Source organism: Panicum hallii, chromosome 5 (genome assembly GCF_002211085.1).
Source record: "Panicum hallii strain FIL2 chromosome 5, PHallii_v3.1, whole genome shotgun sequence".
NCBI classification, from domain to species: Eukaryota; Viridiplantae; Streptophyta; class Magnoliopsida; order Poales; family Poaceae; genus Panicum; species Panicum hallii.
The window spans coordinates 42,267,278-42,291,747 of NC_038046.1; the positions used below are offsets into that span (position 1 = coordinate 42,267,278).

Below are 24,470 nucleotides of genomic sequence, written 5' to 3' on the forward strand. Positions count from 1 at the left end.
GGGACTAGGATTCATGTAACCCTGTCCTCCCGGATATATAAGGGGGCAGAGACCCCCTCAAAATATAATATCAACACCCAAGGCAATACAAATCAACATACAGGACGTAGGGTTTTACACACCTCGCGGCCCGAACCTATCTAGATCTTGTGTTCCTTGCACCTTCAAGTTCCTGATCTCGGCGTCTCCTCACCTAAACTTACCACCTCAGATATACCCCTCGGTGGGCAGCCGGTAAAACACCGACACATCCACCTACCCCAACACAATTGTTTGCCATCATCCTCTAATCACATCATACATTTATCTTCTAAATATCAACATCAATATCCACTTAACTCAATTCAGACGAGTCAAGCAATATTTTGTAAAATGATGGGCAACTTTTGCAAAATTTATAAGCAAATTAGAATACACTAAAAAGCATTTTCTCACATGAAAAATATATCTATGAAATATAGCGGTGTGGGATCTTGTTTTGAAGCTCTTATTGAAACGAATACAACTAGGTCATCGGATTTTGATTTGGACACCGATATTAAAACTACGTTATTTTTTTATTTGAATTCGTGTATTCTAACCATGACGCGGAAGTTGAGCGGAGTGGAAAAACTGCCAAAATAGGAAATGGTGATTACGGAATTCACCTAAAAGGAGCGGCCGTACGGTGGACCTAACGTACGACTGGCCGTACGTTAGCCAGATCCTTACTACTTTGCTAACTTTCTATTTACGGTAAAAGTACCATAAAGACATACTGACCATTTATTGAATGTTGAATTATTGGTACCACCGGAATGGTGAATCACTAAATTGTGTTATTTTTGGTAGCAATCTTTATGGGCTTCAACATTCTATACTGAATATAAGCAAGAAACTGAAACAATTATAGGACTGATGCCTCCGGCCCACATCCGTGAGATTTCTTTGTAAGCTAGACATATTCAAGTCACATTTGTGGTCTCGTCTGGACTACAAATATCTTCCCATCCTTCACCACTCCTTCAATGTCCTGTGGAGACCCAAAGAGGTCCTCAATTGCATATCCAGTATGAGCAATGGTCGACAGGATTGTGTTACGGAAACTATAATCTGTGATAAGGCGATCAGTTGTGTAATCAAGAACCACTTCTTCTTCCATGTCCATAGGCACACTGCAGGTAAGAAGCATAACATAGTAGCTACCACTTCATTCCAAATTTTAAACATATAGTCATGTACTATAAAATAATTTCAGTTACCTATCATAAAGGCCAGCCCCAGCATAGCCTTCTAAATCCTCTCCATTTGAGTCAGAACGAAAGATGATTGATTGCTTTATGAAGAGACCAATTGGCTTGCTTGGATAACCCAATACCTGTAACATGTGCACCTAGTGGACTCAGTTCGGCCTTCACTTTAGATAAACAATGGAAAAGTGCCAGCTGACACGATACATCTACCTTGGGAGAGTTGAGATCATCCTTGTTGCAAACAAAGCTCAAGGCACGACCAGGATAGGCTCCTACAAGGGTCTCCCCAAGGCCTTTTACAACTTCAGCATATATCTCTGAACGATCTCCAGACGATGGGTTAATGGTGTGTATCACAAAGGCATAGTCTGCACTAACAATTTCTTGCACAAGAACAGCCATGGATAGGTAAGCATGATCAAGCTTCACTTTACGAGTGTTGAAGTATGCTCGCTCATTCCATTTTGAGGCCCAAACCTGCACAGTATTTACCATAACATTTCTTTAGTACCAACTATAAATTGCTACAATTGTCCATGGTGAATTATTACATAACCTATTTGTGCGGTGGCTTTTGTGGGTGAGTTGGGGAGGGGTGTGGGGTGGGGGAGGGACAGGCTGGTTTGGATGCCAACCTTTTTAATTGCCATCCAAGCTTGTTCCCAACGTTGTTGACCTTCATCCCCTGGCCAGGGCATTCGAGAACCTTGCATCTTCTCCTTAAGCTCTTTCACCTGAAACATAATTGATGAGATTAAGAAATTAGACTTGCTAACTGAAAAAATAACTGCAGCAAATAGGATTTTACTACAATATTGTATCCTACCAAATCAGTAGGAGCTACCAGCTCTAGAAGAGCATGTCGGATTTCCTGGAGAGCACTAAATTCCCCATGACTGAGTTTTTCCTTTAGATGCCTTACATTCTGAGCTACATCCTGTCGATCAGAAATAAATAACCATAAACACATTAGATGTAAACAACAATTCAAGAGTGTCTCACAAATGATATAATAAACTGAGAATTTTTTTAAGCTGTGTAGTACAAGTAAGCCTTTGGTTACGAAACATGATGCTACAGATCAATTTTTTCTTTGGTCTGAGTTAGGAAAGTCGAAAAATATGTTTCGAGAAGAACAATCTAGCTAGTATAATACATACCAATCATTGCTATCATTACAAAAGGCACATATTAAATGTTACCAACCTTGTTCATCTTATCAGACAAAACTGTTTCAAAGGTTCCAAATGGAAGTGCAACTGACGTTGGGACGCCAACAGATGGAGGTACTTTTCCTTTTAGGTATGCTATGTTCCGTGATTTAGCTCCAACCTAACGTGTAGAAGGCATAACTATGCTTCAGATGGGCAAGAATAGAATACCAGCCAGCTTCATGTCAAGTCCTGTTATGTAAATGAGGTTTAATAATGTACAAGTAATAACCATTTCATCAGAAAATTCATCAGCACATATTGCATATTTCCCAGTAAATTGCTTTTTCGCTAGTGAAATTGATGGTCCTGATTTATTATCTTCTGCTGTTGGGGAATTTGCATCCAGAAGTTCGCTCTCTGCTATCTCTCTGACATTTAGAAAGATACATATTAGACTTCATAGGTTAATTTCATTGTTGTTGTATATTGTTACAATGGAGCGTATTAATGATTTTACCTGTAGCTTATATCAGTAGTACTAGGCTTTACTGAAATTAACTTCCCATCATTTCGTTGAAGTTCAGACAAAATCTCTGGATCAAAGCATGTTGCAAACAATACCTTCATAGCCAATAAAATGCTATAGTTGTTTAATAGTATATGCATAAAGTTTGATAAAGGTATCAAGATAGAAAACAGTTTTATCAATATCAACGGTGTGGTTGAAATGAGAGAAGACCTTGCTATTCCTTGCTCGAACAGAAACATGTGACAGGACATCCGGCATGTCTGGTGTAAGGACAGCAACAACGCCATCAGGTATTTCCTCCTCTCCCTTGACAGAATTTGCAACCAAAACTGTTGGTTTACCATAAGATTTATTTTGAACAGTGAGCAATTCATCGACCACAGTCACATAACCTATGACTTCAACTGGGCTTATTATTTGCCAACTGTCAAAGTAGGAGAGATGTTAGCTACAGAGTATGCTTAGGTTACATGAGCCTTTTCTGCATGCTTCCAAAAAATCTTTGCAACTAGTATCATTTCATAAAACATTTGAATATGAACTGATGTGTTTACCTTCCTAGATTTGTAATATTCCTCAAAACAGGGTCAAGATGATTTAGAAGTAGAGACAGTGAAGCTGCTGACCCACTACGGATAATTTCTTCTGTAAATATATTTACCTGTAAAATAATTTTTAATACAAGTATGTACAGAATAAGTCAAAAGATGAATTAATGTTTAATGCAGCACTTACAGTCCATTGTTCAACTCCAAGCAGGGAGCCAAGGTATTCAGCTGAAGGCTGAAGGATATGATGGTATTCTTCTCCCTTGGTTACAAGTGCAAGTCTAGTTCTATCAAGGTGTGCTTTAGCATACAATGCCCATTGGTCATCAGAGTTTTTTGCCATTGAGAGTGCATGGTTCCACCCCTTCATCAAAGAAGCAAGAACATGGTCATATCCAGCAAGACCACAAAACAAACACCAAAACATTTTGTTTGATGCCATTTATTTTACTACAAAATCAATTATAATACAGGCTTGTTAACTTAATGCCTTTCTGTACAACAAGAAATAACAAATACAAGAAAGTATTCTATCTTTTTTATTTTGACAAGGGAACAATACAAGAATTTGATCCATCATAGCTTAGTGATGATAGTGCAAATAACAATCTTTGCAAATGAAAATGATTTTTAGCATGAGTTATGTACTGGTTGGAATTGTACCTTTAAGCAGCAAAGGAGGTTCTCATTGTCTTCGATGGACAAAGCAAGGTTTTCAAGTACCAGACTGATGAAGTACATGATTTTCTAGATAACAAGAAATGATGCATGCCAGTAAGTATTCTTTTAAAAGAAGTTGTTGAGCGTGGGCATTTTTAGATGACTAAATAAAGAATATCTACTCAATAACATGGTAGTCATTCATATTTATTTCATTAACCTCAGGTGCTGCATTTTTAAGTTGCTCATAGGACCTTTCAACTGCTATCCTAACAGTGGAGTCAAGGGCGATGTCTAGAAAGATTAGGTCCTTCAAGCGTTCTTGTGACCCACACAGTAAAGGACGAACTTCAGCTCGTGCCTCCAGCAAACCCTGTAAGTTATCCATTGAATGTAGTTAAAAATCATTTATATACTGCCTAATGCCAAAGGTATGATATAGATTTTGATGCAAAGGAGTCTGGAAAAGTAATGTTACCTCAACAAGTGCTTCCACTGATTTGTCCTCGAGATGGTCAAGGACAAACTTAAGCAACTCCTGCTCAGATAATGAATAGAAAGAAATAAGATTGTTTCTTATAGGCATTGCATCTGCAGAAGAGAAGCTTTGAGCATAATTACTTGATACCCAGATGGTAATCCATTCACAGGGTTGACCTTGACACCAACCATGAAACCTTCGCCCTGTAAATTAAATTACAGCTATATGTTTAATATGACCATAGATTTTGGTTAAAATTTATCTGTGGTACCTCTGTCCTGTACCCTGTGCATGTTCCTATAGCAGATTCTAGATCAGCACCAGAGTGAACAGCCTGTGATATTTGATGGCCTAATCAGTTAATTTCACATGAAAATATTACGATATGTCAGGATAACATGGCATTTCCATATATAAATTCACTGTTTTGTATGTGCATTTTTTCCAATGAGATGAAGGGATACTTAATATCCAAAACCATAGATTTAATTAGTCAATGGATAATGACAAGAAAGGTCACATTTCACCTAGTATGTGCTCCACAGCCTGTGATATTTGATGGCCTAATCAGTTAATTTCACATGAAAATATTACGATATGTCAGGATAACATGGCATTTCCATATATAAATTCACTGTTTTGTATGTGCATTTTTTCCAATGAGATGAAGGAATACTTAATATCCAAAACCATAGATTTAATTAGTCAATGGATAATGACAAGAAAAGTCACATTTCACCTAGTATGTGCTCCACATTTCTATTGTCTATGTTAAATGAATCTAACCTTTAGGCTTCTCATGTAGTTTGCTAAGTCACGGAGTAGACCTGCCTTTTGGTCACTCTTCAAATTTGGTTCTGAATGAATAGGGTGGTCATAGTTCAATAGGCGTTCCTTTGTTATGCCATTTTTGTTCAGTGTGTCCCAATAAACTTTGATGTCAAGGTCACTATTTAGATAGTCCATCAGTGCCTGCAAAGTAGAAAAAATATTTTTTTAAGGAAATGATGGAGGGAACCAATAAACTTTGATGTCAAGGTCATTATTTAGATAGTCCATCGGACGAACAATTGGAACACTTACCTGGCAAATGACCACATCATCTGGGCTTGTATTATTGTGTAGTTTCTGATGCCATTCTTCCATCATTCCACCCATGCAATTATTGTTTCTCTGCAAAACCAACAATAATGTTCTCATGGACAGCCGAAACCATTTCTCATGTCTGTTTTGACTCTTATCTAGTAGCTAAGCAAGTAAAACCTAATGGAAGCTCAAGTGAGTTGATTATGTGTAGACAACTTGCCTGTATTACTAAGATCTCATCACGGATACGCTGACCAACATCACCTTCACCTCCTCGACCAACAGCTGACATAATCATCCTTATCATCTCTCTGTACTGTGGATATGATTTGTACAGATTTTGAAGTAGATCTGTGAACCTATCTTGCGCTTGGCTGATTTCGCTGCATTATTACAAACTTTTAAGATTCATTGAGTACTTTGGTTCCACTAATGCAATACTTAGCATTATTCAAATGAACCATATTGGTTTATCCATTTGCAGGGGTTATTGTCATATGATAATAACTCCTGCAAATGGATAAACCAATATGATTAATTTCAATAATGCTAAGTATGAACAAGTGCATACCGTGGTTTCACGTTATAGTTCTTGTTCCATATAAGTTGCCTAGTAGCCATGAATCTCATCCAAACAAATAGTCCAGAAAGACCAAATTTTCCAGCATCTTTTGCTTGTTCAACCAGATCAGCAGCAATATTGAATCTACCGATGAGTGTAGTTTATTGAATTAGGGAAGTAAAACTAGCCATATTACTATGTTTGTACTTCTTTACCTATGCATAAGAGATCGTTGGGCATCCTCCTCTAGATCAGCTATTGTTTCCAGGAAAGCTTTTGCCGTCCCTTTACCTCCAGCAGTGCCATCCTTCAGTTACAGAGCAAGTATTAGATTTTTTAAACATAGCAAAGACAATAATCTTTGGTATATTGATTTTGAAAATATGTGGTAAGTGTTGGGTGAAAATCACCTCTGTGCTCGTAGTAACCTGTCGGCTAAAGTCAAGGTAGAAATCAGACGTATTATTTTTTATCCACGTTTCATTGGACCGGAGAACAAAGGGCATCCCCCTGTAGCTGTCTCCATGAAGCTCTATCTCCAATACCTTAGTAAAAAGGGGTGGTGAGATGAGATGAATTGTATAATAGGATTAAGTAACAATTATGACTACAAGGGTAATTATTACCTTGTAGTGCAAACCATCTAATGTTGCTTCAGCGAAGGAGCTCTCACATGCCATTTCAAGCAATGTTGAGCCGGGAGGCAATATGCCTGCAGGAGGTGCCTAGGTGCATAGAAAAGTAGCATGTTAGTCTGGCTGTTTATCTTATTAATCTTAGTGCAACACATTTATTGTTACCTTCCACTCGCCGGCCTTCTTCGCCAATGCCCAATGGAGAATAAGTGGCTCTGCATAGTTTGTGGCCAATTGAACTTTGGTTCTACCTTGTTTCTCCAATAACAAAACCTTCAGAATATATAAAGTAGTTTACATTTTGAAAGAGTTGACATGAAGCATAAAATAAGGCACACATATTTTTAGAGACTGACCAAAATCTCATCGTCTCCCAGTTTGAAGAACTTTTTGCAGAGGACTTCCCAATCATTTTTGTCCTGTAGTGACTTCAAGAAAAGATCAAGAACTGTAGGACGCTTTGGCCCAGCTTCTACAAAGCCATTTACTTGACTGGATGCTGGTTTACTAAGGAACTGCATGATGTCTCTGTTTTTGCGCACAATCCTTCCTGCTGATGAGGGTCCTCTTGTTTTTGTTGAAGCAAAACGCTCTTCCTCATGTTGATCTGTTGTTCGGAGATGAATTTCGAAGTTCTTGCCATTGTTTTTAAACCTATATGAAGGGTATCCAGGTCAAATGATAAAATGGTAGAGATGAAACCTGATTCTGAGTACAATACTGACCATTTGTTTTGTGCCTCATCAACCACGAGAAACTCAATGGAGTCCACAGCTGGATCATCTATCTCTATTTTTATTGTAGAGTTCGAACCTGACTGGAATCAGGGAGAAGAGGTCAATAAATTTATTAGAAAAAAGAATTAACTTAATGTTTTTTGGTACTAACATTTGGCAAAACACATACTAAAATGATGCCTCAACTTTTAGCTTATATGCTTTTATTGTAATGCTTTAAACATACAGGTCTTTTCGATGTTGTCTGCTGTTGCAAAATATCACTCTGTTATTGCACAAATATTTTTTAGATAACTGAGTAAACACTATTCCAGTGTCCCAGCCTATACATCACACGACGCATATGGATGGATGATGCTTAATATAATGCTTAGGGTTGCTTAATTTTATTTTGCTTCTTGTAATAGATGTCATTTTTTAATCATATTTGGAGCTTTTGTGATGGTCTGTTCACCATCATAGTTTTATTGCAGAGATCAGTTCGTTGTTTATTGACAATATCTAGGTAAGTAGATGACAATGACGAATTTTAATTTTAGTTGCGAATGCTTTTCAAGTGGTGCATTATATATTATGTAGATAAGCAGATGTCCAATGGAAATATGACTAATAATAGCGGAGATCACAGCCTCTTCTTCCTCTCCTCAACCTTTGACACACCATCTTTGACTTCTTATGCATTATATATTATGTTTGTGTGCTTGAAATATTGTAGCCTTGCGGCCAATATGCCAATGTTGTAGCCCTTTTTTGTTCTGTGCCAAACTGCCAATTATGAGAACATATCTACATTTAAATTTCTTCAAGGAGGATGCGTAACCCAATATATGTGTAGTTACTTCCTACATTTTAACATTGAGTCTATGTCTTCCTCTTTGAAGTTTAAGATTTCATCCCTGCAACCTCTGAATTTTGATCTGAGTCATAAAAGCAACAAACCATTTTGTATTGCTTTTTAGGCCAAGCATAAATATAAAGGAATCTAAAATTTGTAATTTTTTGGACCAACAAATAGTCACACTTCCGGCTGCCCGGCATATAGATTAGCACCTGTAGGGATACCCTAATATCCTTACTGGACCAATAACATGGCCGGTAAGGATACACTAATACTTGTACCCTAAAAGCAATGGCAACAAAATGATCAAATCTGTACCAATACTAAGAAATGGTTGGGACAGATATAGTATCCTACTGAATGCGTCTTACAAAGGTCCGGCATCGATAGCCAGTTATCTGTGTAGGCTTGTGACACTGGCACGGATGAGAGTTAAGCTGGCACTAACGAGAGTGTCTGTAGTAGTGATAATACTAACAAGTTGATCTTTTCTAGTAGAAATATGAAACTTCATGTTGTAAAAATCTATGTTGGTAGGTTGACTTTCTATGTTGATAATTCGAACATTGGTATTGAAACCTTTGTTTTTATGGAAAAGAATTGCGTTCAGAGATGATTTGTTTTAATTTCTTCAATCTGCACCATGGAAAACAGTGTCACTAGAAAGCGTGGACTACGAAGTAGGAAGGCCTCATGGTGCTGTTGCCTGAATCACTTTTGCTAGGTAGGAGTAAGTCACCAATTAGCGACTCTCCTCTTTGTGATGTCCTCTCAGCTTTGCCTCTTCCCATCTCAAGCTGCCAAACACCTTGCTCTTGACCCTTGCGTGCATATGATGCCTCCTTTCCTCTATTTCATTCTTAGAATCATTGTTGTCTGAGTTTAATTTGCATCTCTGGAGTTGAGTTCACTAGCTAATGCCTCGTTTCACCCCTCTAGTGCCTATTAAGTGTTAAAGCTTCTTCAACCATTTTTCCTAGCCTACTATTGCCGGTTCCATACCATGATGTAGAACCTGGTTGTCTATTTTGTTTTGTTGGTCCTCCTAGACGACCAGAGATGACATGTGCGAGTTGGATACTATAGGTGCTTCCCGATATTGGGAGAAGGATTATAGCAGGTCATCCTAGAAGACGAGAGATGATTATAATATTGGAAGTTTCCTTGGTGGGTTGCTAATGTGATAGGAAACTTTTTTTGGTAATGCTACAGATCAGTCATCCGAAGTCTGAGAAAAAACGGATGGACATGTGGCATTGCATAGCTCCACAAATTCTCCATCGTATTTCTATCCACTCTCCTGATCCCTACATCTCATCTCTCTCTCCAAGCTTTCCTCTCTCCCTCCCTCCTCTCTTTTCTCGCATCCTCCATGAATCCCCATCATGGCCGCCGGCCGTTGAGCCGCATGCTGCTCCTGCCCTCACGCCGGCACCACTCTACGTGTAGTTGCTGCTGCCACACAGCCACACATCCTCGCTCTCATCAATTAGGCCGGTGGGAAGAACAACACCAGTTACCCCTCCCAGAAGCTCATCTCCCTCGTCTTCGCCTCTAGCTCTTGCAAGTGCCACTGCACGTATGTTGGTGTTGTCTCATCATTAAGGGTGTCTCACACTCGATACTAGGCGGTTGCTCCTCGTCTATTCCTCCACCCCAGCAACCTCACTGACCTACTCCTAGCTGGATGCGCATCAATCGAGGGCTCCTGTTCATCGAGGAGGCTAGTTAGCCGCTAGCCTCGACGGGAACCAGAGTTGGTGAGCATCGGATGAACCCATCTCTCGGTGATTTTGCACTAGCTGGTCGATGATATTTTATTACTATTTCTCCTTATTGGGATTTTTTTAGATGTTGCAATTTTTTATTTTAGATGTTGCAATTAATTATTCTAAGTGTTTCATCGAATGAGTTTTGAGGTTGAGGCTACTTCCTTTTGATCTTCTAGCCTATGTGTATGGGTGTTGCAATTTGTGACTTTTAGATGTTGCAATTGATGATTACAAGTGTTGCATCAATTGAGTTTTGTTTTTGAGGTTAGCCTTTTTTACGTTGCAACTCATGTGTTCGGATGTTATATCAATTTTTTTATCACACCCTAAACTATTTAATTTTATGATGTGAATATGTTTTACAATGTGTTCATCCATCTTTAGGATTTTTCGAAAATTTTTCAGATATTTCTGACAATTATCCTCTTTTTTATAGAGCTAAATCCATTTATTGGAAAGTTATAAAATCTTTTTCTCAAATTCCAAGTATTTTATTTGGATTCCTAGTGTCCCAAATTATCTTCAGAGTATTCCTCGTAATTTTTGGAATTCTTCTGGATATATTTTCTATGGTTTAAAAGATTTATCTAAACTTTTCTAGATTTGTTGTAATCCTGAAAATGTATTCTGGATAAATAAAATCATTTATTTTTTCATCTCTGGATGGATTCAACCCGTTTCGGATCTAATTTGTCCAAACACCAAGAACCGTACCACACACAAGCTTGAACCTGGCCACCACGCTGGTCACGTCGTTGGTCATGTTTCTATCCCAACTTCTCATCGTCGTCAGACCGAATTGCTTCATCGCTATCCGCCCTTTATCTCTATCGTATACAACACCATAAGATGCCCTCATCATGTTCCTCGTTCTCTAGTCTTTCTCACTGATCAAATAACGCTCGAAATAGAGCTATGGCTCTATTTCGGTGTTTCCTGACAATGCTCTGATGTTATAAATACTAGATACGATAATATGTGTTGCCACCAATCAACCCGTCTCTCGCTCATCTCGTTCCTTTTTAGCCTAATCTCCCCGGCCCGTTTCTCCCCTCGGCCGAAACCGCTCAGCGGATCTATTTTTGGTTTTCCCTTCTCTGCACACCACTAAAATGCTCCATGTCTCCCTCTCTCCAACCAACCGTGGGCCCCAATCGTCATACTCTTCTCCTTCCTTGTTTCCTTCCTTCCTGTGACCAAGCCGAACTGAGCAGGGGAAAGCTTGGACTCCCCGCGACACACCCCTCAACCAGGTAAGCCCAGCTATCCTCCTAGGCCACGCTTCTCCGGGCCTGCCTAGGACCCGACCTAGCCCGGCAAGCAACACCGATGATCGAGTCCTAGCACTGCACGATGCAGCATCACCGCTGCCGCAACCCCTGGGCGTACGCGCCATGCGTGCCCAGCTGCCACGCCTATAAATTGCGGACACCCGAGCCCCTATGCCCCTGCTCCCCACGTGTTCCGTTGCTGCCCACGTGGCAAACCCTACTGCCGCACGCCCCCTGCCGCGAGCCCTCGCTGTTAGCAGTACATGTGTACCGGTGGCCCACGTTCCTTACCTCTCCATGTAACTAGTTAGGTTTGTTAGTAGTGCAGTTGTTGGCTGACTGTTTCAGCTGTGTACATGCATATATACTGCAAGGCAAGGACCAATATGTGTGTGATTGTTGTGATCCATTCCATTTTGTCATTGCTTACATGGTATCAGGCGATCTCTGATCCTGATTTTCTGCTGCCTCCCTCCTCCACCGCTTGCTTCCTCCCGCTGCTGCCGCCATGGTCTCCTCCTCCTCCTCATCCTCCTCGTCGGACTCTGACTCCAACGCCGGCTCTTCTCTGCCCAACACACTGCCGTCACTAGCGAGCCGGCTTCTCCGGTGGTCGTCCACGGCATCAACATCCAGTCACGTGTTCCCATCGTTGGACCTCAAGGACGCCAACTGCACCGTCTGGACTCGCGCGTTCTCCGCCATCTTCAGTCAATACGGCCTCTACAACCACATCGATGGCTCCACCACGCCCGGCGACTCCGATTGGGTGCAAAACGACTGCACCATTGTTTCCTGGCTTTACAACCGCATTGCCCCCGGATCTCCTTGCCTCCGTCCCACCAATGAGGACTCCGCTTACTCCCTCTGGCAGGGTGGTCATGAGATCTTCCATGTCAACAAGAACTCACGCGCTGTCTAGCTTAATGCTCAGTTCAGGAGCTTTCTTGAGGGGGACATGACCGTGCTCGCCTACTGCATGCTCATGAAAGCCATGGCCGATCACCTTGCAGATCTGGACTCCCCCGTCACCAACCGTGATCTTGTCCAGAACATCATCTGCAGCTTCAACCCTCGCCTTCATCACTACATCCCCCACATCACCCTACGCAAGCGCCTGCCCTCCTTCCACAAGACCAGATCCATGCTCCAACTCGAGGAACACCGCCTCGCTGAGAATGACAAACTGAAGGCTGAGAATGCCCTCATCACTCAGGCTCAGGCTCAGCGCGACAGCCAGGTTCCTCCCTGGTAAGTCGACATCCCGAGCAGCTCCTTCTCCAGCAACACCACCCAGTCGCCCACCACGACGCCCTCCTACAAGAAAAGGAAGAAGAAGAAGCCGACCACTACCAGCTCGTCTTCCTCAACATCTACTCCTGCCTCTGCACAGTCAGGGTTCTCCCCCAATATCAACCCATGGACGGGCATGGTGCAGGCGTGGCCCTTTCCACCGGCGTCCCGTCCCGGCGCCGGCCTCCTCGGCACACGTCCTCCATCAGGTGCACCGCAAGCTCACGTCGCCAGCAGTGCTCTGGCCGATGGATTCACGACGTTGCAGCTCGATCCACCACTGCTTGCTGCCCTGACGAGTCTCTCCCTTCCAAACTCGTCTCCTGGTGGTGACTAGTTCGTTGACACAGGAGCCTCGTCTCACATGGCCTCGGGATCTTGTAATTTTACATCTCTAACCCCTCATTCTTCTTGTTCTCGGATCATTGTGGGCAATGGGTCTGCTCTACCCATCACGCACACTGGCTCCGGTTCTGTTTCTACCACATCTTCCCCTCTTCTACTAAATAATGTTCTCATATCTCCTGCTCTCATCAAGAATCTGATTTCAGTTCATGCCTTAACTAGAGACAACAATATTTCCATTGAATTTGACAAATTTGGTTTCTCTATTAAGGATCCACACACGAAGTCAGTGATTCTCTGCAGTGATAGTGATGGCGACCTCTACCCTCTCCACAGGACGATGTCGACATCCTCTCACAGCCTTACTGCAATAACAGCTGATCTTTGGCATGAGCGTCTCGGCCATCCCGGCCGTGACTCTTTTCAGCGTTTGCTTTCATCATCTTCTTTCACTTGTAATAAGGAATTGTCCCACACTTGCCACGCCTGTCGATTTGGAAGCACGTTCGGCTACCATTTGCATCTTCTACTTCCAAGACAGTAGCTCCATTTGAACTTATACACTGTGATGTTTGGACGTCGCCTATTGCAAGTTTTACTGGTTTTCATTATTATCTTGCTCTGTTTGATGACTTCACACACTTTGTATGGACATTTCCACTCAAGAATAAATCGGATGTTGCTGATACTCTGATGCACTTTCATGCCTATGTTCGTACACAGTTTGGTCGACCTATCCTCACGGTTTAGTCTGATAACGGCAGGGAGTTTGACAATCACAAGCTGCGTACATTCTACTCCACGAACGGGATTGTTCTTCGCTTGTCCTGCCCTTATACCTCACCACAAAATGGCAAGGCCGAGAGAATACTTCGAACCCTAAACGACGGCATCCACGTTCTTCTTCTCCACGCTGCTTTGCCTCCTCAGTTCTGGGTCGAAGCCCTCCACACCTCCAACTTTCTTTTCAACTGGCGACCATGCAAGCCCAAGGCTCTTGACACTCCCTTCCTTCTTCTGTTCCAGCGAGTGCCTGATTACTCGGTCCTTCGTGTGTTCGGCTGCCTCTGTTACCCTAACACTACAGGCACCAGTGGTCATAAACTTGCTTCACGATCAATGGCTTGTGTTTTCATTGGCTACTAGCAGGAACATCGTGGATACCGGTGCTATGATCTGGGAACCCGGCGTGTTATTATCTCGCGTCACGTCTACTTCAACGAGCGCATGTTCCCGTTCCGGTTCGCTGTAACACCGTCCTCATCTCCGCACGGCTACAACCCCTGGTCACCCGATCCTACAACGACGGCAGGTCACGCTCAACAGCCGCCTGTTCCTGGTCCACCAGCTCGCAGCGGCATCCCAGCTCCTGCGGCGCCAACAAGTGCGACTTCCTCAGCATCTCCAGCTGCACCAACACGTTCCGGCTCGTGTGCACTAAACTCGTCTCCCAAAGGCGGCCTCGTGCATCCTTCTGGACCGTCATCACCGCGTTCTCCATCACCATCACCGACTCCTGCACCACCGGCGGTCGACCGCGCTCCGGCTCTCCATCCGATGACCACCCGCTCTGGCGTCGGCACCGTCAAACTGAATCCATGCTATGCGGGTGTCTCGACCACCTCGACGGCCATCTCTCCCATTCTCAAGACGGTCCATGCGGCACTCCATGACCCACACTGGCGGGCAGCCATGGAGGCTGAGTACAATGTTCTCGTCGCCAACAACACCTGAGAATTGGTTCCCCGGCCGTCCGGTGTCAACGTCATCAGCGGAAAATGGATATTCCGGATCAAATACAAAGAGGACGGCAGCCTCGATCGGTATAAGGCGCGGTGGGTCTTTCACGGATTCTTCCAGCGTGCCGGAATCGATTATGGTAAAACATACTGCCCGGTGGTCAAATCAGCGACGGTTCGCACTGTCCTGGCATTGGCAAGCTCTTGTGCCTGGCTGGTGCACCAGTTGGACGTCAACAACGCCTTCCTCCACGGCTTCATCGACGAGAACATCTACACTCGCCAGCCAGCCAGCTTCGTGCACTCCGTTCACGGCGATCGTGTGTGCAAGCTCAACAAGAACCTCTGTGGCTTGAAACAAGCTCCACGCACGTGGTACACTCGGTTCGCCTCCTTCCTCGCCACAATCGACTTCATCAATACCAATCCGACACCTCACTGTTTGTTCTTCGTTGTGGCAATAAGACGGCATACCTCCTTCTATATGTCGACAATACCGTTCTCACAGCTTCATCGACTGAACTGCTCCGTCACATCACGACGACAATCAACAACGAGTTCAAGCTCAAGAACATGGGGACTCTTCACTATTTTCTCTGCATTCAAGTGCAGCGTTCCAGCTCGGGATTCTTCCTTCACCAGCACCAATATGCACTTGACATCCTTGAACGTGCAGACATGCAAGATTGTCGCCCGTGCTCGACGTCAGTGGACACCAATGGGAAGCTCTCGGCTGCCTCCGGCACGACTCTCAGCGCTGATGATGCATCGTCATATCGAAGCATTGTTGGTGCTCTTCAATACATGACGATGACCCGTCCGGACATTCAGTTCGCAGTACAACAAGCTTGCCTGTACATGCATGCCCCGACGACAGATCATCAGGCACTGGTCAAGAGGATCCTTAGGTACATCCGTGGCACAAGCTCCCTTGGTCTCCATCTATGTCGCTCCAGCAAGCTTGATCTTGTGGCGTTCTCGGACGCGGACTGGGCTGGCTGCCCGGACACGAGAAGATCAACGTCTGGGTTCTGCATATTTCTTGGTGATGCTATGGTTTCCTGGTCTTCCAAAAGACAAACGACAGTGTCAAGGTCCAGTGCGGAAGCCAAGTACCGTGGCGTCGCAAATGCGGTAGCTAAGTGCACCTGGCTTCGTCAGGTGTTAGAAGAACTTGGATTCAACCAAGCCAAAGCAACGGTAGTCTTCTGTGACAACGTGTCTGCATGTTACTTGAGCACAAATCCAGTTCATCATAGACCAATGAAGCAAATTGAGCTCGACGTTCATTTCGTCCGAGAAAAGGTGGCTCTCGGTCAGTGCCAGGTCTTGCACGTTCCCACAACACAGCAGTTCGCTGATGCTATGACAAAAGGCCTACCAACGAGGTTTGAAGAGTTCAGAACCAGTACGTGCGTCTCCAGCAACGACGGCGCTCACACTGCGGGGGGTGTTAGCGGTACATGTGTACCGGTGGCCCATGTTCTTAGCTCTCCGTGTAACTAGTTAGGTTTATTAGTAGTGCAGTTGTTGGCTGACTGTTTCAGCTGTGTACATTCATATATACCGCAAGGCAAGCATCAATACCTGTGTGGTTGTTGCATCCATTCCATTCTGTCATCGCTTACACTCGCGCCTCCTGCAGCTAGCGCCGCCTTCGCCCTACCGGCCCCCACGTCACCCCCCAGCTAGCTAGCTCTTGCAGTAGTCTATAGTTAATCGTGACCGGTCCCTGCAGCCTTGTTTTAGCCATAGTTCTCGCGTTTTAGATCCGTTTCGATCTGTTCTTATTGCGTTAGTCTTGTTTTAGTGTAAGCTCCAGTTTGGTAGTGTTGTTGTACCATAATTCCTATTTTAAAATTAAATATTAATTTAATTTGATTAATATCCTCTCATCTAGTTTTCTAAATAAAATCTAATTAAGTGTTTACTCTAATTTTCATAATTAATGTTAACTTAATTATTACCACTTAAATATATTTTCAATTATAATTTGTTAGTTCAACACGAATCATAAAGTTATGCGTTTAGATGCTCTCACCTGTTCCTTTCAGTGTTAATTGTTTAATTAGTATAATTTATATATAGACAATTATAAATAAAATTTGACTAAGTTTTACTCCGCTTTCACAAATCCAAAATATAATATGAGTTAATTAGAACTTGGATATTTCTTTTTAAATGTTATTCATATTTGTTTTCTAATTAAAAAAATGAAGCTTATACTTCTCTTGTTCTCTTTTATAACATAAATCTTTCTATAGTGGTTTCTTTTCAACCCTAGCTCCATTTTCTGTGTTTTTTGCGCTCACTGACCGTAGCAACAGGTCTTATCTTTTAGTACATTCTTTTAAAGCTTTCCTTTTATTTGGTGTATCTGTTATTAGTTGTTCTTGTTTGTTTGTTTGTTGTTGTGCTTGTGTGATGTTAGAAGGAGCGAAATCCTAGAGCTTTGAAGATCGAGAATTATAACAATAAGAGTTGAAGACTCTGAGCAACTATTGTTTGAAAGAAAGGCAAGTATTTTGTTAATCATTCTTTTATCCTAATAATCACAATAAATACAACTTTTCTTTATGCATGCTTGTGTCTTAATTTTGATGGATCCTAATTAAGGATATGCCTAGTTTTTATGATCATTTCTTGTACACCTGGGTTTTTATGTTCTTATTGGGTAGCTATGCTAGTTGCTTATACTCTTGGGATATGGTTGGTTACCTAAATAATGATATACCTGCTTTACTTCATATTTTTGGATAATTTATGTTGTTAATCACTAGATCATATGTTTAATCAGAATATGGAGAACCATCCAGGAAAACAGTGCAACCACAGTACTACATGGCTCAGGTCTTGGCTAATTAATTAGAAACATTAGCTTATAACAATCTTACCGAAAGGGCAAGAGGGGTTGTATCGTCGGTGTATAGCTCAGTCCTCTTGAGGTTATGATATGGTCCTAGTTAAGGCGTCTTCCAAGAGTTATGACCGCTTTGACTTGAAATCTTAGCGAATTGTCATAAATTAGGAAATCTTTGTAATAGCCTACTGGTGAATCCCTAGACACTCACCTTGAAAGTGTTTAAGAGGCTCGCAATCTCGGGCAACATGGGAGACATGAATTGTGGGTATAGTGTACAACCTCTGTAAAGTGAAAACTGATATATCATCCGTGCTCACGGTTAAGAGCGGTTTGGACCCTCACATAATTAATAAACTTGAAGATGAACTAAATCGTGGACCATGTTTATAGTTATCGTTATGCTTCTGCTGTATCTCTTCTGTTTCTTTTAATGTGGGTTGATATATACTTATATCTTAACAATCAAGTGCTAATAAAATTTGACCAACTAAAATTGCTTATCGCAGTAAGCCTGTCAGTATTTTCTTGCTTTTGGCCTTCATGTCATATAATTTCCAACATTTTCTGAGTACCAACCATAAGTGTACTTACGCTTGTTATAATTGCTGCTTAAAAGAGAAAGTTGCTGTGAAGTCTTTTGAAGATGATACTGAGTTCTAAATGTACGTAACATCCGGTCGATTGCCTGTGAAGTTTGAAGCCTTCATTTGCAGTATAAGCTATATAACTCTGATAGTCTTTTAATCGTTTATTTCTCTTTTAGTGATACTGTTACTTATTATTCACTGATGAAGTCACTGTATGTACGAAACCTGATCTGGACATACATATAGTTGTACATTTGGTTTTATCCTTAAAATCGGGTGTAACAGAGGTGGTAGTGCTATATCAACCGTAGGACGCTAGACTAAATAGCAATGCTCGTTTTCTATATTCTATTTTGATATAAAACTGATTCTTTACAATATCCTTGACCTCCTTGATGTTTATTCTTAAAATCGGGTGTGATATTTTTTTTGCATTGCGCCAAGTGAATTTAGGTGTTAGAATTACCTTTTTTCAATGTTGCAGTCAGTCAGTTTGGATATTGGTATTAGCCTCCTATATGTTGCAGCAAGTTGCAGCAAGTGATTTTGCATGTTGCGATTACTTTGTTTTCAATTTTTTTTTTCTTGAAACAATAGGTGAGGGGATGACAGGCATATGGATGATTCAGTGGGTGGGAACTCGATTATCCATCATGTTCTAGCTGATTTTTACTTCTAAGCATGTCCTGTGGAGGAGTTCAGGGCCGGGGGGAAGACTCCCCTCGAGCTCATGTGCCATATGACGACAATGATGCAAAGAAAGTGGAGAAAACCACGATGTTGCATGCAGCATAAATAAATGTTGTAGCGGGAATTTTTCCGATGTCGATTAAGCAAGCAAACGGACGTAGCAGAGTCCGACCCTAGCGACGGACGTCCGGGCGCCAGTGGCTCCGAACTTTTTTCGTCTCGCAGGTATATAGCCTTTTTATGCAAATGAGGTGACCCACGGTCAGCCTACGATGAGCGCATTTTTTATTCTTCAATATATAGGTTGGTACTTGTGAGATTTATTAGAAGAGACTCACGCTTTTGAAGGGAGTCCTTAGAGCGGCGTCCTCGTACGTCCTTGTCCCGTCCGGCCTCCTCGACGGCATCACCCATTCCCTGCACGCGGAGCACGTACCGTAGTTACCTTCTCCCCCGGTGGCAGTAGGAAGCAGCTGGAAGCTAGCTGGCTTTGACATTACCTTCTCCCCTGCTGCAGTGCACCCCAGTGCAGGCTGAGTGATGAGGCGCCGGTGTTGGTCGCCACGAGCTCGACCTCGATTACAGAGCCATCAGGTGCAGGATTCACGGCGACCTGTGGTAAATTGGCAATGCCATAATAGCATCAGACGAATCCATAATGTTCAGTATCTGACGAATATATTGCCTAATCGTGTATTCTTGGATACAAGCGTATTAATTTACAGCAGATGATTGTTACTCGTGGGAAAACCTGAAGCTCAGAGTTGTAATCCAGGCCAAACGTCCCAACGTTCTGCAAAACATAGAAATTAAATGAAATAAATAAAAGAAGAGAATGATCCAGTATCTCTAGTCTATTTGGCCAGGAACTTGTTGGCATTGCGTACTTACACTGGTGGAGGAGACGGCTCCAAGCCGTCGGTGGTAACGGGACGACACGGAGCGCCGGCATGCAGAACCGAGGCGAGGTGAAAGAAGCGCCCATCGCTGCGACTTTGTGCGGCCATCTCGCGGCGCGTGTATGAGGCCTTGCATACACCTCTCGGACATCGCCGTAGCTGCGCAGGATCCCGCCATGATGTTCAGACTCGCTGCTAGCTCTTGCCACTGTTATTGCTTTTTATTGGTTTGATATGTTATTCTTTCTCTTTCGATCATTCAACCGGAGAAGGACAAGACGAGCGACAGAATGATGACATGTGTGTTTAAAGTCTGCAGGAGAATGATGCATGTTAATTAGGGAAGCGGCGAGGAGAGGCGAGGAGAAACAGGCGGAGGGGCCCGCCAGAAATGGTATCGCGTGCATGCACTCCATATGCCGGCATGGCGGGCCACTTGTACTTTTTCTTTGTTTGTTTCTCACCCTCCTATTCTGACTATGGCCTATATCAACTCCTACTTATCCGTAACTATGTCTAAATCTTGATTAATTTTCAATCCCGATATGAAATTCCAAACATAAAATACGACTAAAACAAAGATATTTACCATATAGATATCACTAGTGTTGACACAAATCTTGTCATCACACGAATGCGCTAGAACGCGCGGATCGCAACATCATCACCATCGCTGCTCCTGCGCAGGCCGGTTAGACCAGTTCTGCAGACCGGTCTTCCAAAGGCAACGTGAAGATCTAGATCCATAAGCCCGGGAGGGACCCGTCGAGGCTAATGGAGCTAGGTTTGTCTTGAGGTCGGCAGGCCACTCAGAACGCCCTGCCATAGAGACGCAAGAAGAAAATTTAGGGTTTGGAAAAGAAATGAGTTTGGTGACTAAAAAGTAAGTGTATTAATGGTTGAATCGATTGGGATTACCCTCAATCAGCCTTAGCATTCATATATATAGGCCACGGAAGTCGTACCCTTCACGAGTCGGTTTACAAAGATCACGATTTACAAAATCTAAACCTACTCGGATTACAGCAGGTCCAACCGGTGTGACCAGTCGGGCAGACTGGTCGGTCAGTCTTTGCCAATTTTAGCTATCAACATATGCCCCCTTGCCTTTTTGATGAGCTTTGCACGCCCAAAAGCAATAACCAACTCTAGAACTAATCTGAGGACAATGGTTAACACTGAATACTTCGGCCAAAAAATAACTCTAAGTGCGATACATATATATCGGCCATCTTCTTTTTCAAATGTCTTGCCATAGACTAGGATGATATTTCTTCAAGTATCTTCTATTAAGAGCTCTGGGTAAACGCTCTCCAAATCAGGTCCATTATTGATCCGATGTTTAACAATAAAATCCGTTACAATTTGGCCTTTCATGGATTTCATAGGCTCACAAGCTAAATCATATTCAACAAGTGCATAAGCCCTTTGCCGATTCTACCACTCAAAATCGGCTTATGTAACATATGTTTGATTACATCAGTTTGACAAGCTACTATGCAAGCACTAGATAATAAATAATGCCTCAACTTGATACAAGCATAGTATAGAGACAAGCACAACTTGTCAATGAAAGTATACCTTGTTTGCGCTTCAATAAGTTGTCGGCTCACATAAGTGATAACATGCTCCTTTCCTTCAGTTTGTTGAGTCAAAACAGCACCAATAACCTTATCCTCAGCAACCACATAAAGCCTGAAAGCAACCCCTCTCCTAGGCGCCTTGATGTAACACCCTAATTTTCAAATTAGAAATCTAAATAAATTTTGCTAGTTTTCTTTTAAGATCCATAAGGTTTTTATTCCATCATTTTAATTTTAGAGTATATACCGTGAACTAATAGTAATTTACTTAACCATAAAAAGAAATATAAGGAAATATAGGTTTTGTGCATTTCATACCCCATTGCATTGTTTAATTGTTTGTTTTTCATTTGAATTTAAGTTTTAAATTCAAATTTAAATGTATTTAAATGTAATTCTTTTTCTCCCTTTTTTTCTAATTGGGCCCGGCCCACTCCCTCTTTTATTCCTTGCGGCCCAGCCCAAGCTAGCCTTTTCCTCTCCTCCCGCATGGCCTAGTTGGCCCGGCCACTTCTTCTCTCTCTCCCCCCGCATGGCCCAGCCCGCTGGCTTCTTTCCTTTCTTCCTCCGCGCGGCCCAGTTTCCCTCCCGGCCCAAACCAGCGGCGCCTCTCTCTCCCTTCCCTCCCCCTCTTGCTAGCAGGTGGGTCCCGCCTGTCAGGACCTTCTCCTTCCCCGAGCCAGGCTTGGACTCGAGTCCGAGTTCGGCCGGCACCCGATGCCATCCACGCCTCGCCCGCTCGCTGCTCTGTCGCTCCGCCGCTCCCCACTGTCGAGCAAGTGCTCCAGAAGCTCCGTGTTCCGGTGAGGGTTCTCGTCAGCGTCTTCTCCCCCTCTCCCCCTCCTTCCCATGCGCACAAATTGCTCGCTGTCGCCCCAAGCCGCACCTCACCACCGACAGTCATCTTCGGCCACCGTCGCCTCTTCCTGAGCCCCTAGATGCACTCCTCGCCTCGCTCTCTTGCTCCCAGGCCAAACCCGAACCTAAACCATACCAGGAAACGTGTTTGCGCGTTATTTCGGCGAGCCGCCGCCGCCCGCCACCGCTTCCCCTCACCACCGCCCCGTGCCGTCGGCCGCTCCTAGCCATTAGATCCTGATCCAACGGGTATAGATCTAACCCGAGTAACCTAACCCGAGTCAAGTAAACCAGATACCGGTCAACCCGAGGCAATTTTGCACTTTAGCCCCTAAGTTTCATAGAAATCAACCTGCAGTCCAAGGCAGTTCAAAAGTATTCGTGAATAGATCCTTTTTCTTCTATTTAGGCTCCTGTCTTTTCCAAAAATAGAACCCGCCATTCTTAGCCCTTCAATTTTGCATTTTAAACCCTAGATCTAAGGTTTAATTATGTTCTAGCCCTCGGTTTCTTTGTTCAGAGCCCTTCTAGTTTCAAATCTTCTACAAATAAGCCTCTAGAATCATGTTTTAGCCATAACTTCTCGATTTTAACTCCATTTTCATCGATTCTTGCTCTCACGCGACCCTTGCGACATATACAGTATCTTTATAATGTTATTTTGCTCTATTTATATTGCTTGGTGTACTGTTTCTTATTTGTTGTATTGTTTGCTTGTATGTACTTGTGTGTTATGATAGACGGTGCGCAGTTCGAGGGTCCGCAAGAGCCAAGCTTTGCAGACGTTCCCGAGCAGCAAGAGTTCTTTGACGAAGGCAAGTGGTCCTTGATCATACTCTAGTCCCAATAACTTTATAAATACACACATTTATGTTATATGCATGCATGTGTCCAGAATATGATGGATCCCAAACTAAGGATGTGCGTAGTTTCTTTTGAACTTTTTTGATTAAACCTGGATTATTATATTTATGTTGTAGCTATGCTAGTTGCTATTACTTAGACTTTAGTTGGATAACCTGAAATCATGCTACACTAGTTTACTCATGTTCTGGAATAATTTTATGGTGATAATTAAGATTATTGCATTAATTGGAAAATGGAGAACCACCCAGGAAAATAGTGCAACCACAATACTATATGACTCTGGTCTTGGCTAGTTAATTAGAAACTTTAGCTTATGATAATCTTACCGAAAGGGCAAGAGGGGTTGCATCGTCGGGGTATAGCTCGGTCCTCTTAAGGCTTTATGATATGTGGTCCTTGGCTAAGACACTACCTCATTAGGGAAAGTTATGACTGTTTTGACTTGAAACCTTAGCGGATTGTCATAAGTTAAGGAATCTTTATGATGGCCTCGTAGTGTATCCCTACCACTCACTTCGGAAGTGTTTAAGAGTATTGCAAACCCGGGCATCAAGGGAAACACGAGTTGTGGGTAGAGTGTACAACCTCTGCAGAGTGAAAACTGATATATTAGCCGTGCTCATGGTTAAGAGCGGCTTGGACCCTCACATGATAATTGAAATTAAAGATAATCTAAATTGATGTTCTTTATTTATATTGTTGTTATCTTATCTCTTTTTTATTTATTTAAGGGTTGGTATATACTTACAATTAGTTAATGCTTGCTTAATAAAACTTGATCAATTAAAAGTGCTCATCGCAGTCAAACCATGTCAGGTTTTCCTTGATTTTTGGCCTTGCATGTCATATAATTTACCCCACTTGCTGAGTAACAACCATAAGTGTACTCACGCTTGCTTTATTAAAACTAATGCTGCTCAGAACAACATAATTGTCCGGAGTTCCCCGAAGATTTTAAAGAATACTAGGCGTATGTCTCCCAGTCATCTGCCGGTGATGTTGAAGTCCGCTGCTAGTTATTAACGTTTATTTATTCGCTTAGGATTAAGACTTTCGGTCATGTAATAAAGTACTATAATACTCTATTTCGTTAATGCATTGTTTCGGGGTATACACTTGTGACGTCTATCATATGTGTGGAACTTAATCCTGGCGCACATATGAGATACATTTGGTTCCCTTTTCAAAACTAGGTGTGACACTTGAGCACCGGTGGTGAAGACAAATAAAACTTGATTTTC

At 42.7% G+C, this 24,470-nt stretch overlaps 3 protein-coding genes across 5 annotated transcripts; 1 reads left to right on the forward strand and 2 right to left on the reverse strand.

Annotated features, from left to right (window-relative positions):
• Positions 1-850: 850 nt before the first annotated feature.
• On the reverse strand, positions 851-7,067 carry LOC112894246 (alpha-glucan water dikinase, chloroplastic-like). The gene is made up of 24 exons (XM_025961886.1): positions 7,053-7,067; positions 6,879-6,977; positions 6,663-6,797; positions 6,468-6,559; positions 6,262-6,396; positions 5,911-6,073; positions 5,688-5,777; positions 5,391-5,576; positions 4,876-4,938; positions 4,745-4,807; positions 4,602-4,661; positions 4,344-4,496; positions 4,127-4,210; positions 3,651-3,827; positions 3,470-3,576; positions 3,126-3,339; positions 2,904-3,007; positions 2,676-2,814; positions 2,439-2,564; positions 2,059-2,169; positions 1,868-1,966; positions 1,443-1,709; positions 1,242-1,357; positions 851-1,154 (listed from the first exon to the last, which is right to left on the reverse strand). The coding sequence occupies exons 2-24, from the start codon at positions 6,930-6,932 to the stop codon at positions 950-952; spliced, it is 2,943 nt and encodes a 980-aa protein (XP_025817671.1). The 5' UTR covers positions 6,933-6,977; positions 7,053-7,067; the 3' UTR covers positions 851-949.
• Positions 7,068-7,231: 164 nt separating this feature from the next.
• On the reverse strand, positions 7,232-20,326 carry LOC112892659. The gene is made up of 5 exons (XM_025959792.1): positions 19,774-20,326; positions 19,523-19,635; positions 19,361-19,439; positions 7,613-7,704; positions 7,232-7,541 (listed from the first exon to the last, which is right to left on the reverse strand). The coding sequence occupies exons 1-5, from the start codon at positions 20,005-20,007 to the stop codon at positions 7,232-7,234; spliced, it is 828 nt and encodes a 275-aa protein (XP_025815577.1). The 5' UTR covers positions 20,008-20,326.
• Positions 9,754-16,559, forward strand: LOC112894247 (uncharacterized mitochondrial protein AtMg00810-like). Of its 3 annotated transcripts, none has more exons than XM_025961888.1 (2): positions 9,754-15,257; positions 15,348-16,559. In XM_025961888.1, exon 2 carries the CDS (start codon positions 15,456-15,458, stop codon positions 16,386-16,388), a length of 933 nt encoding a protein of 310 aa, XP_025817673.1. In that variant the 5' UTR covers positions 9,754-15,257; positions 15,348-15,455; the 3' UTR covers positions 16,389-16,559. The 3 variants fall into 3 exon arrangements, with proteins under 3 accessions (XP_025817673.1, XP_025817674.1, XP_025817675.1); XM_025961889.1 differs by having other exon boundaries at positions 9,754-10,222; positions 13,415-16,559; XM_025961890.1 differs by having other exon boundaries at positions 9,754-10,222; positions 13,908-16,559.
• Positions 20,327-24,470: the final 4,144 nt, after the last annotated feature.

Excerpts from the sequence above, each read along its gene's own strand:
- LOC112894246 (XM_025961886.1), bottom strand. The coding sequence starts at position 6,932 with ATGGCATGTGAGAGCTCCTTCGCTGAAGCAACATTAGATGGTTTGCAC. Across the intron at positions 4,211-4,343 it reads TTAAAAATGCAGCACCTGAG|AAAATCATGTACTTCATCAG; the intron begins GTTAATGAAATA and ends CTTGTTATCTAG. Across the intron at positions 1,967-2,058 it reads TGGTAGCTCCTACTGATTTG|GTGAAAGAGCTTAAGGAGAA; the intron begins GTAGGATACAAT and ends ATTATGTTTCAG.
- LOC112892659 (XM_025959792.1), bottom strand. The coding sequence starts at position 20,007 with ATGGGCGCTTCTTTCACCTCGCCTCGGTTCTGCATGCCGGCGCTCCGT. Across the intron at positions 19,636-19,773 it reads ATTACAACTCTGAGCTTCAG|GTCGCCGTGAATCCTGCACC; the intron begins GTTTTCCCACGA and ends AATTTACCACAG. Across the intron at positions 7,705-19,360 it reads TAAGGACTCCCTTCAAAAGC|TCAGGTTCGAACTCTACAAT; the intron begins GTGAGTCTCTTC and ends CCCTGATTCCAG.
- LOC112894247 (XM_025961888.1), top strand. The coding sequence starts at position 15,456 with ATGGGGACTCTTCACTATTTTCTCTGCATTCAAGTGCAGCGTTCCAGC.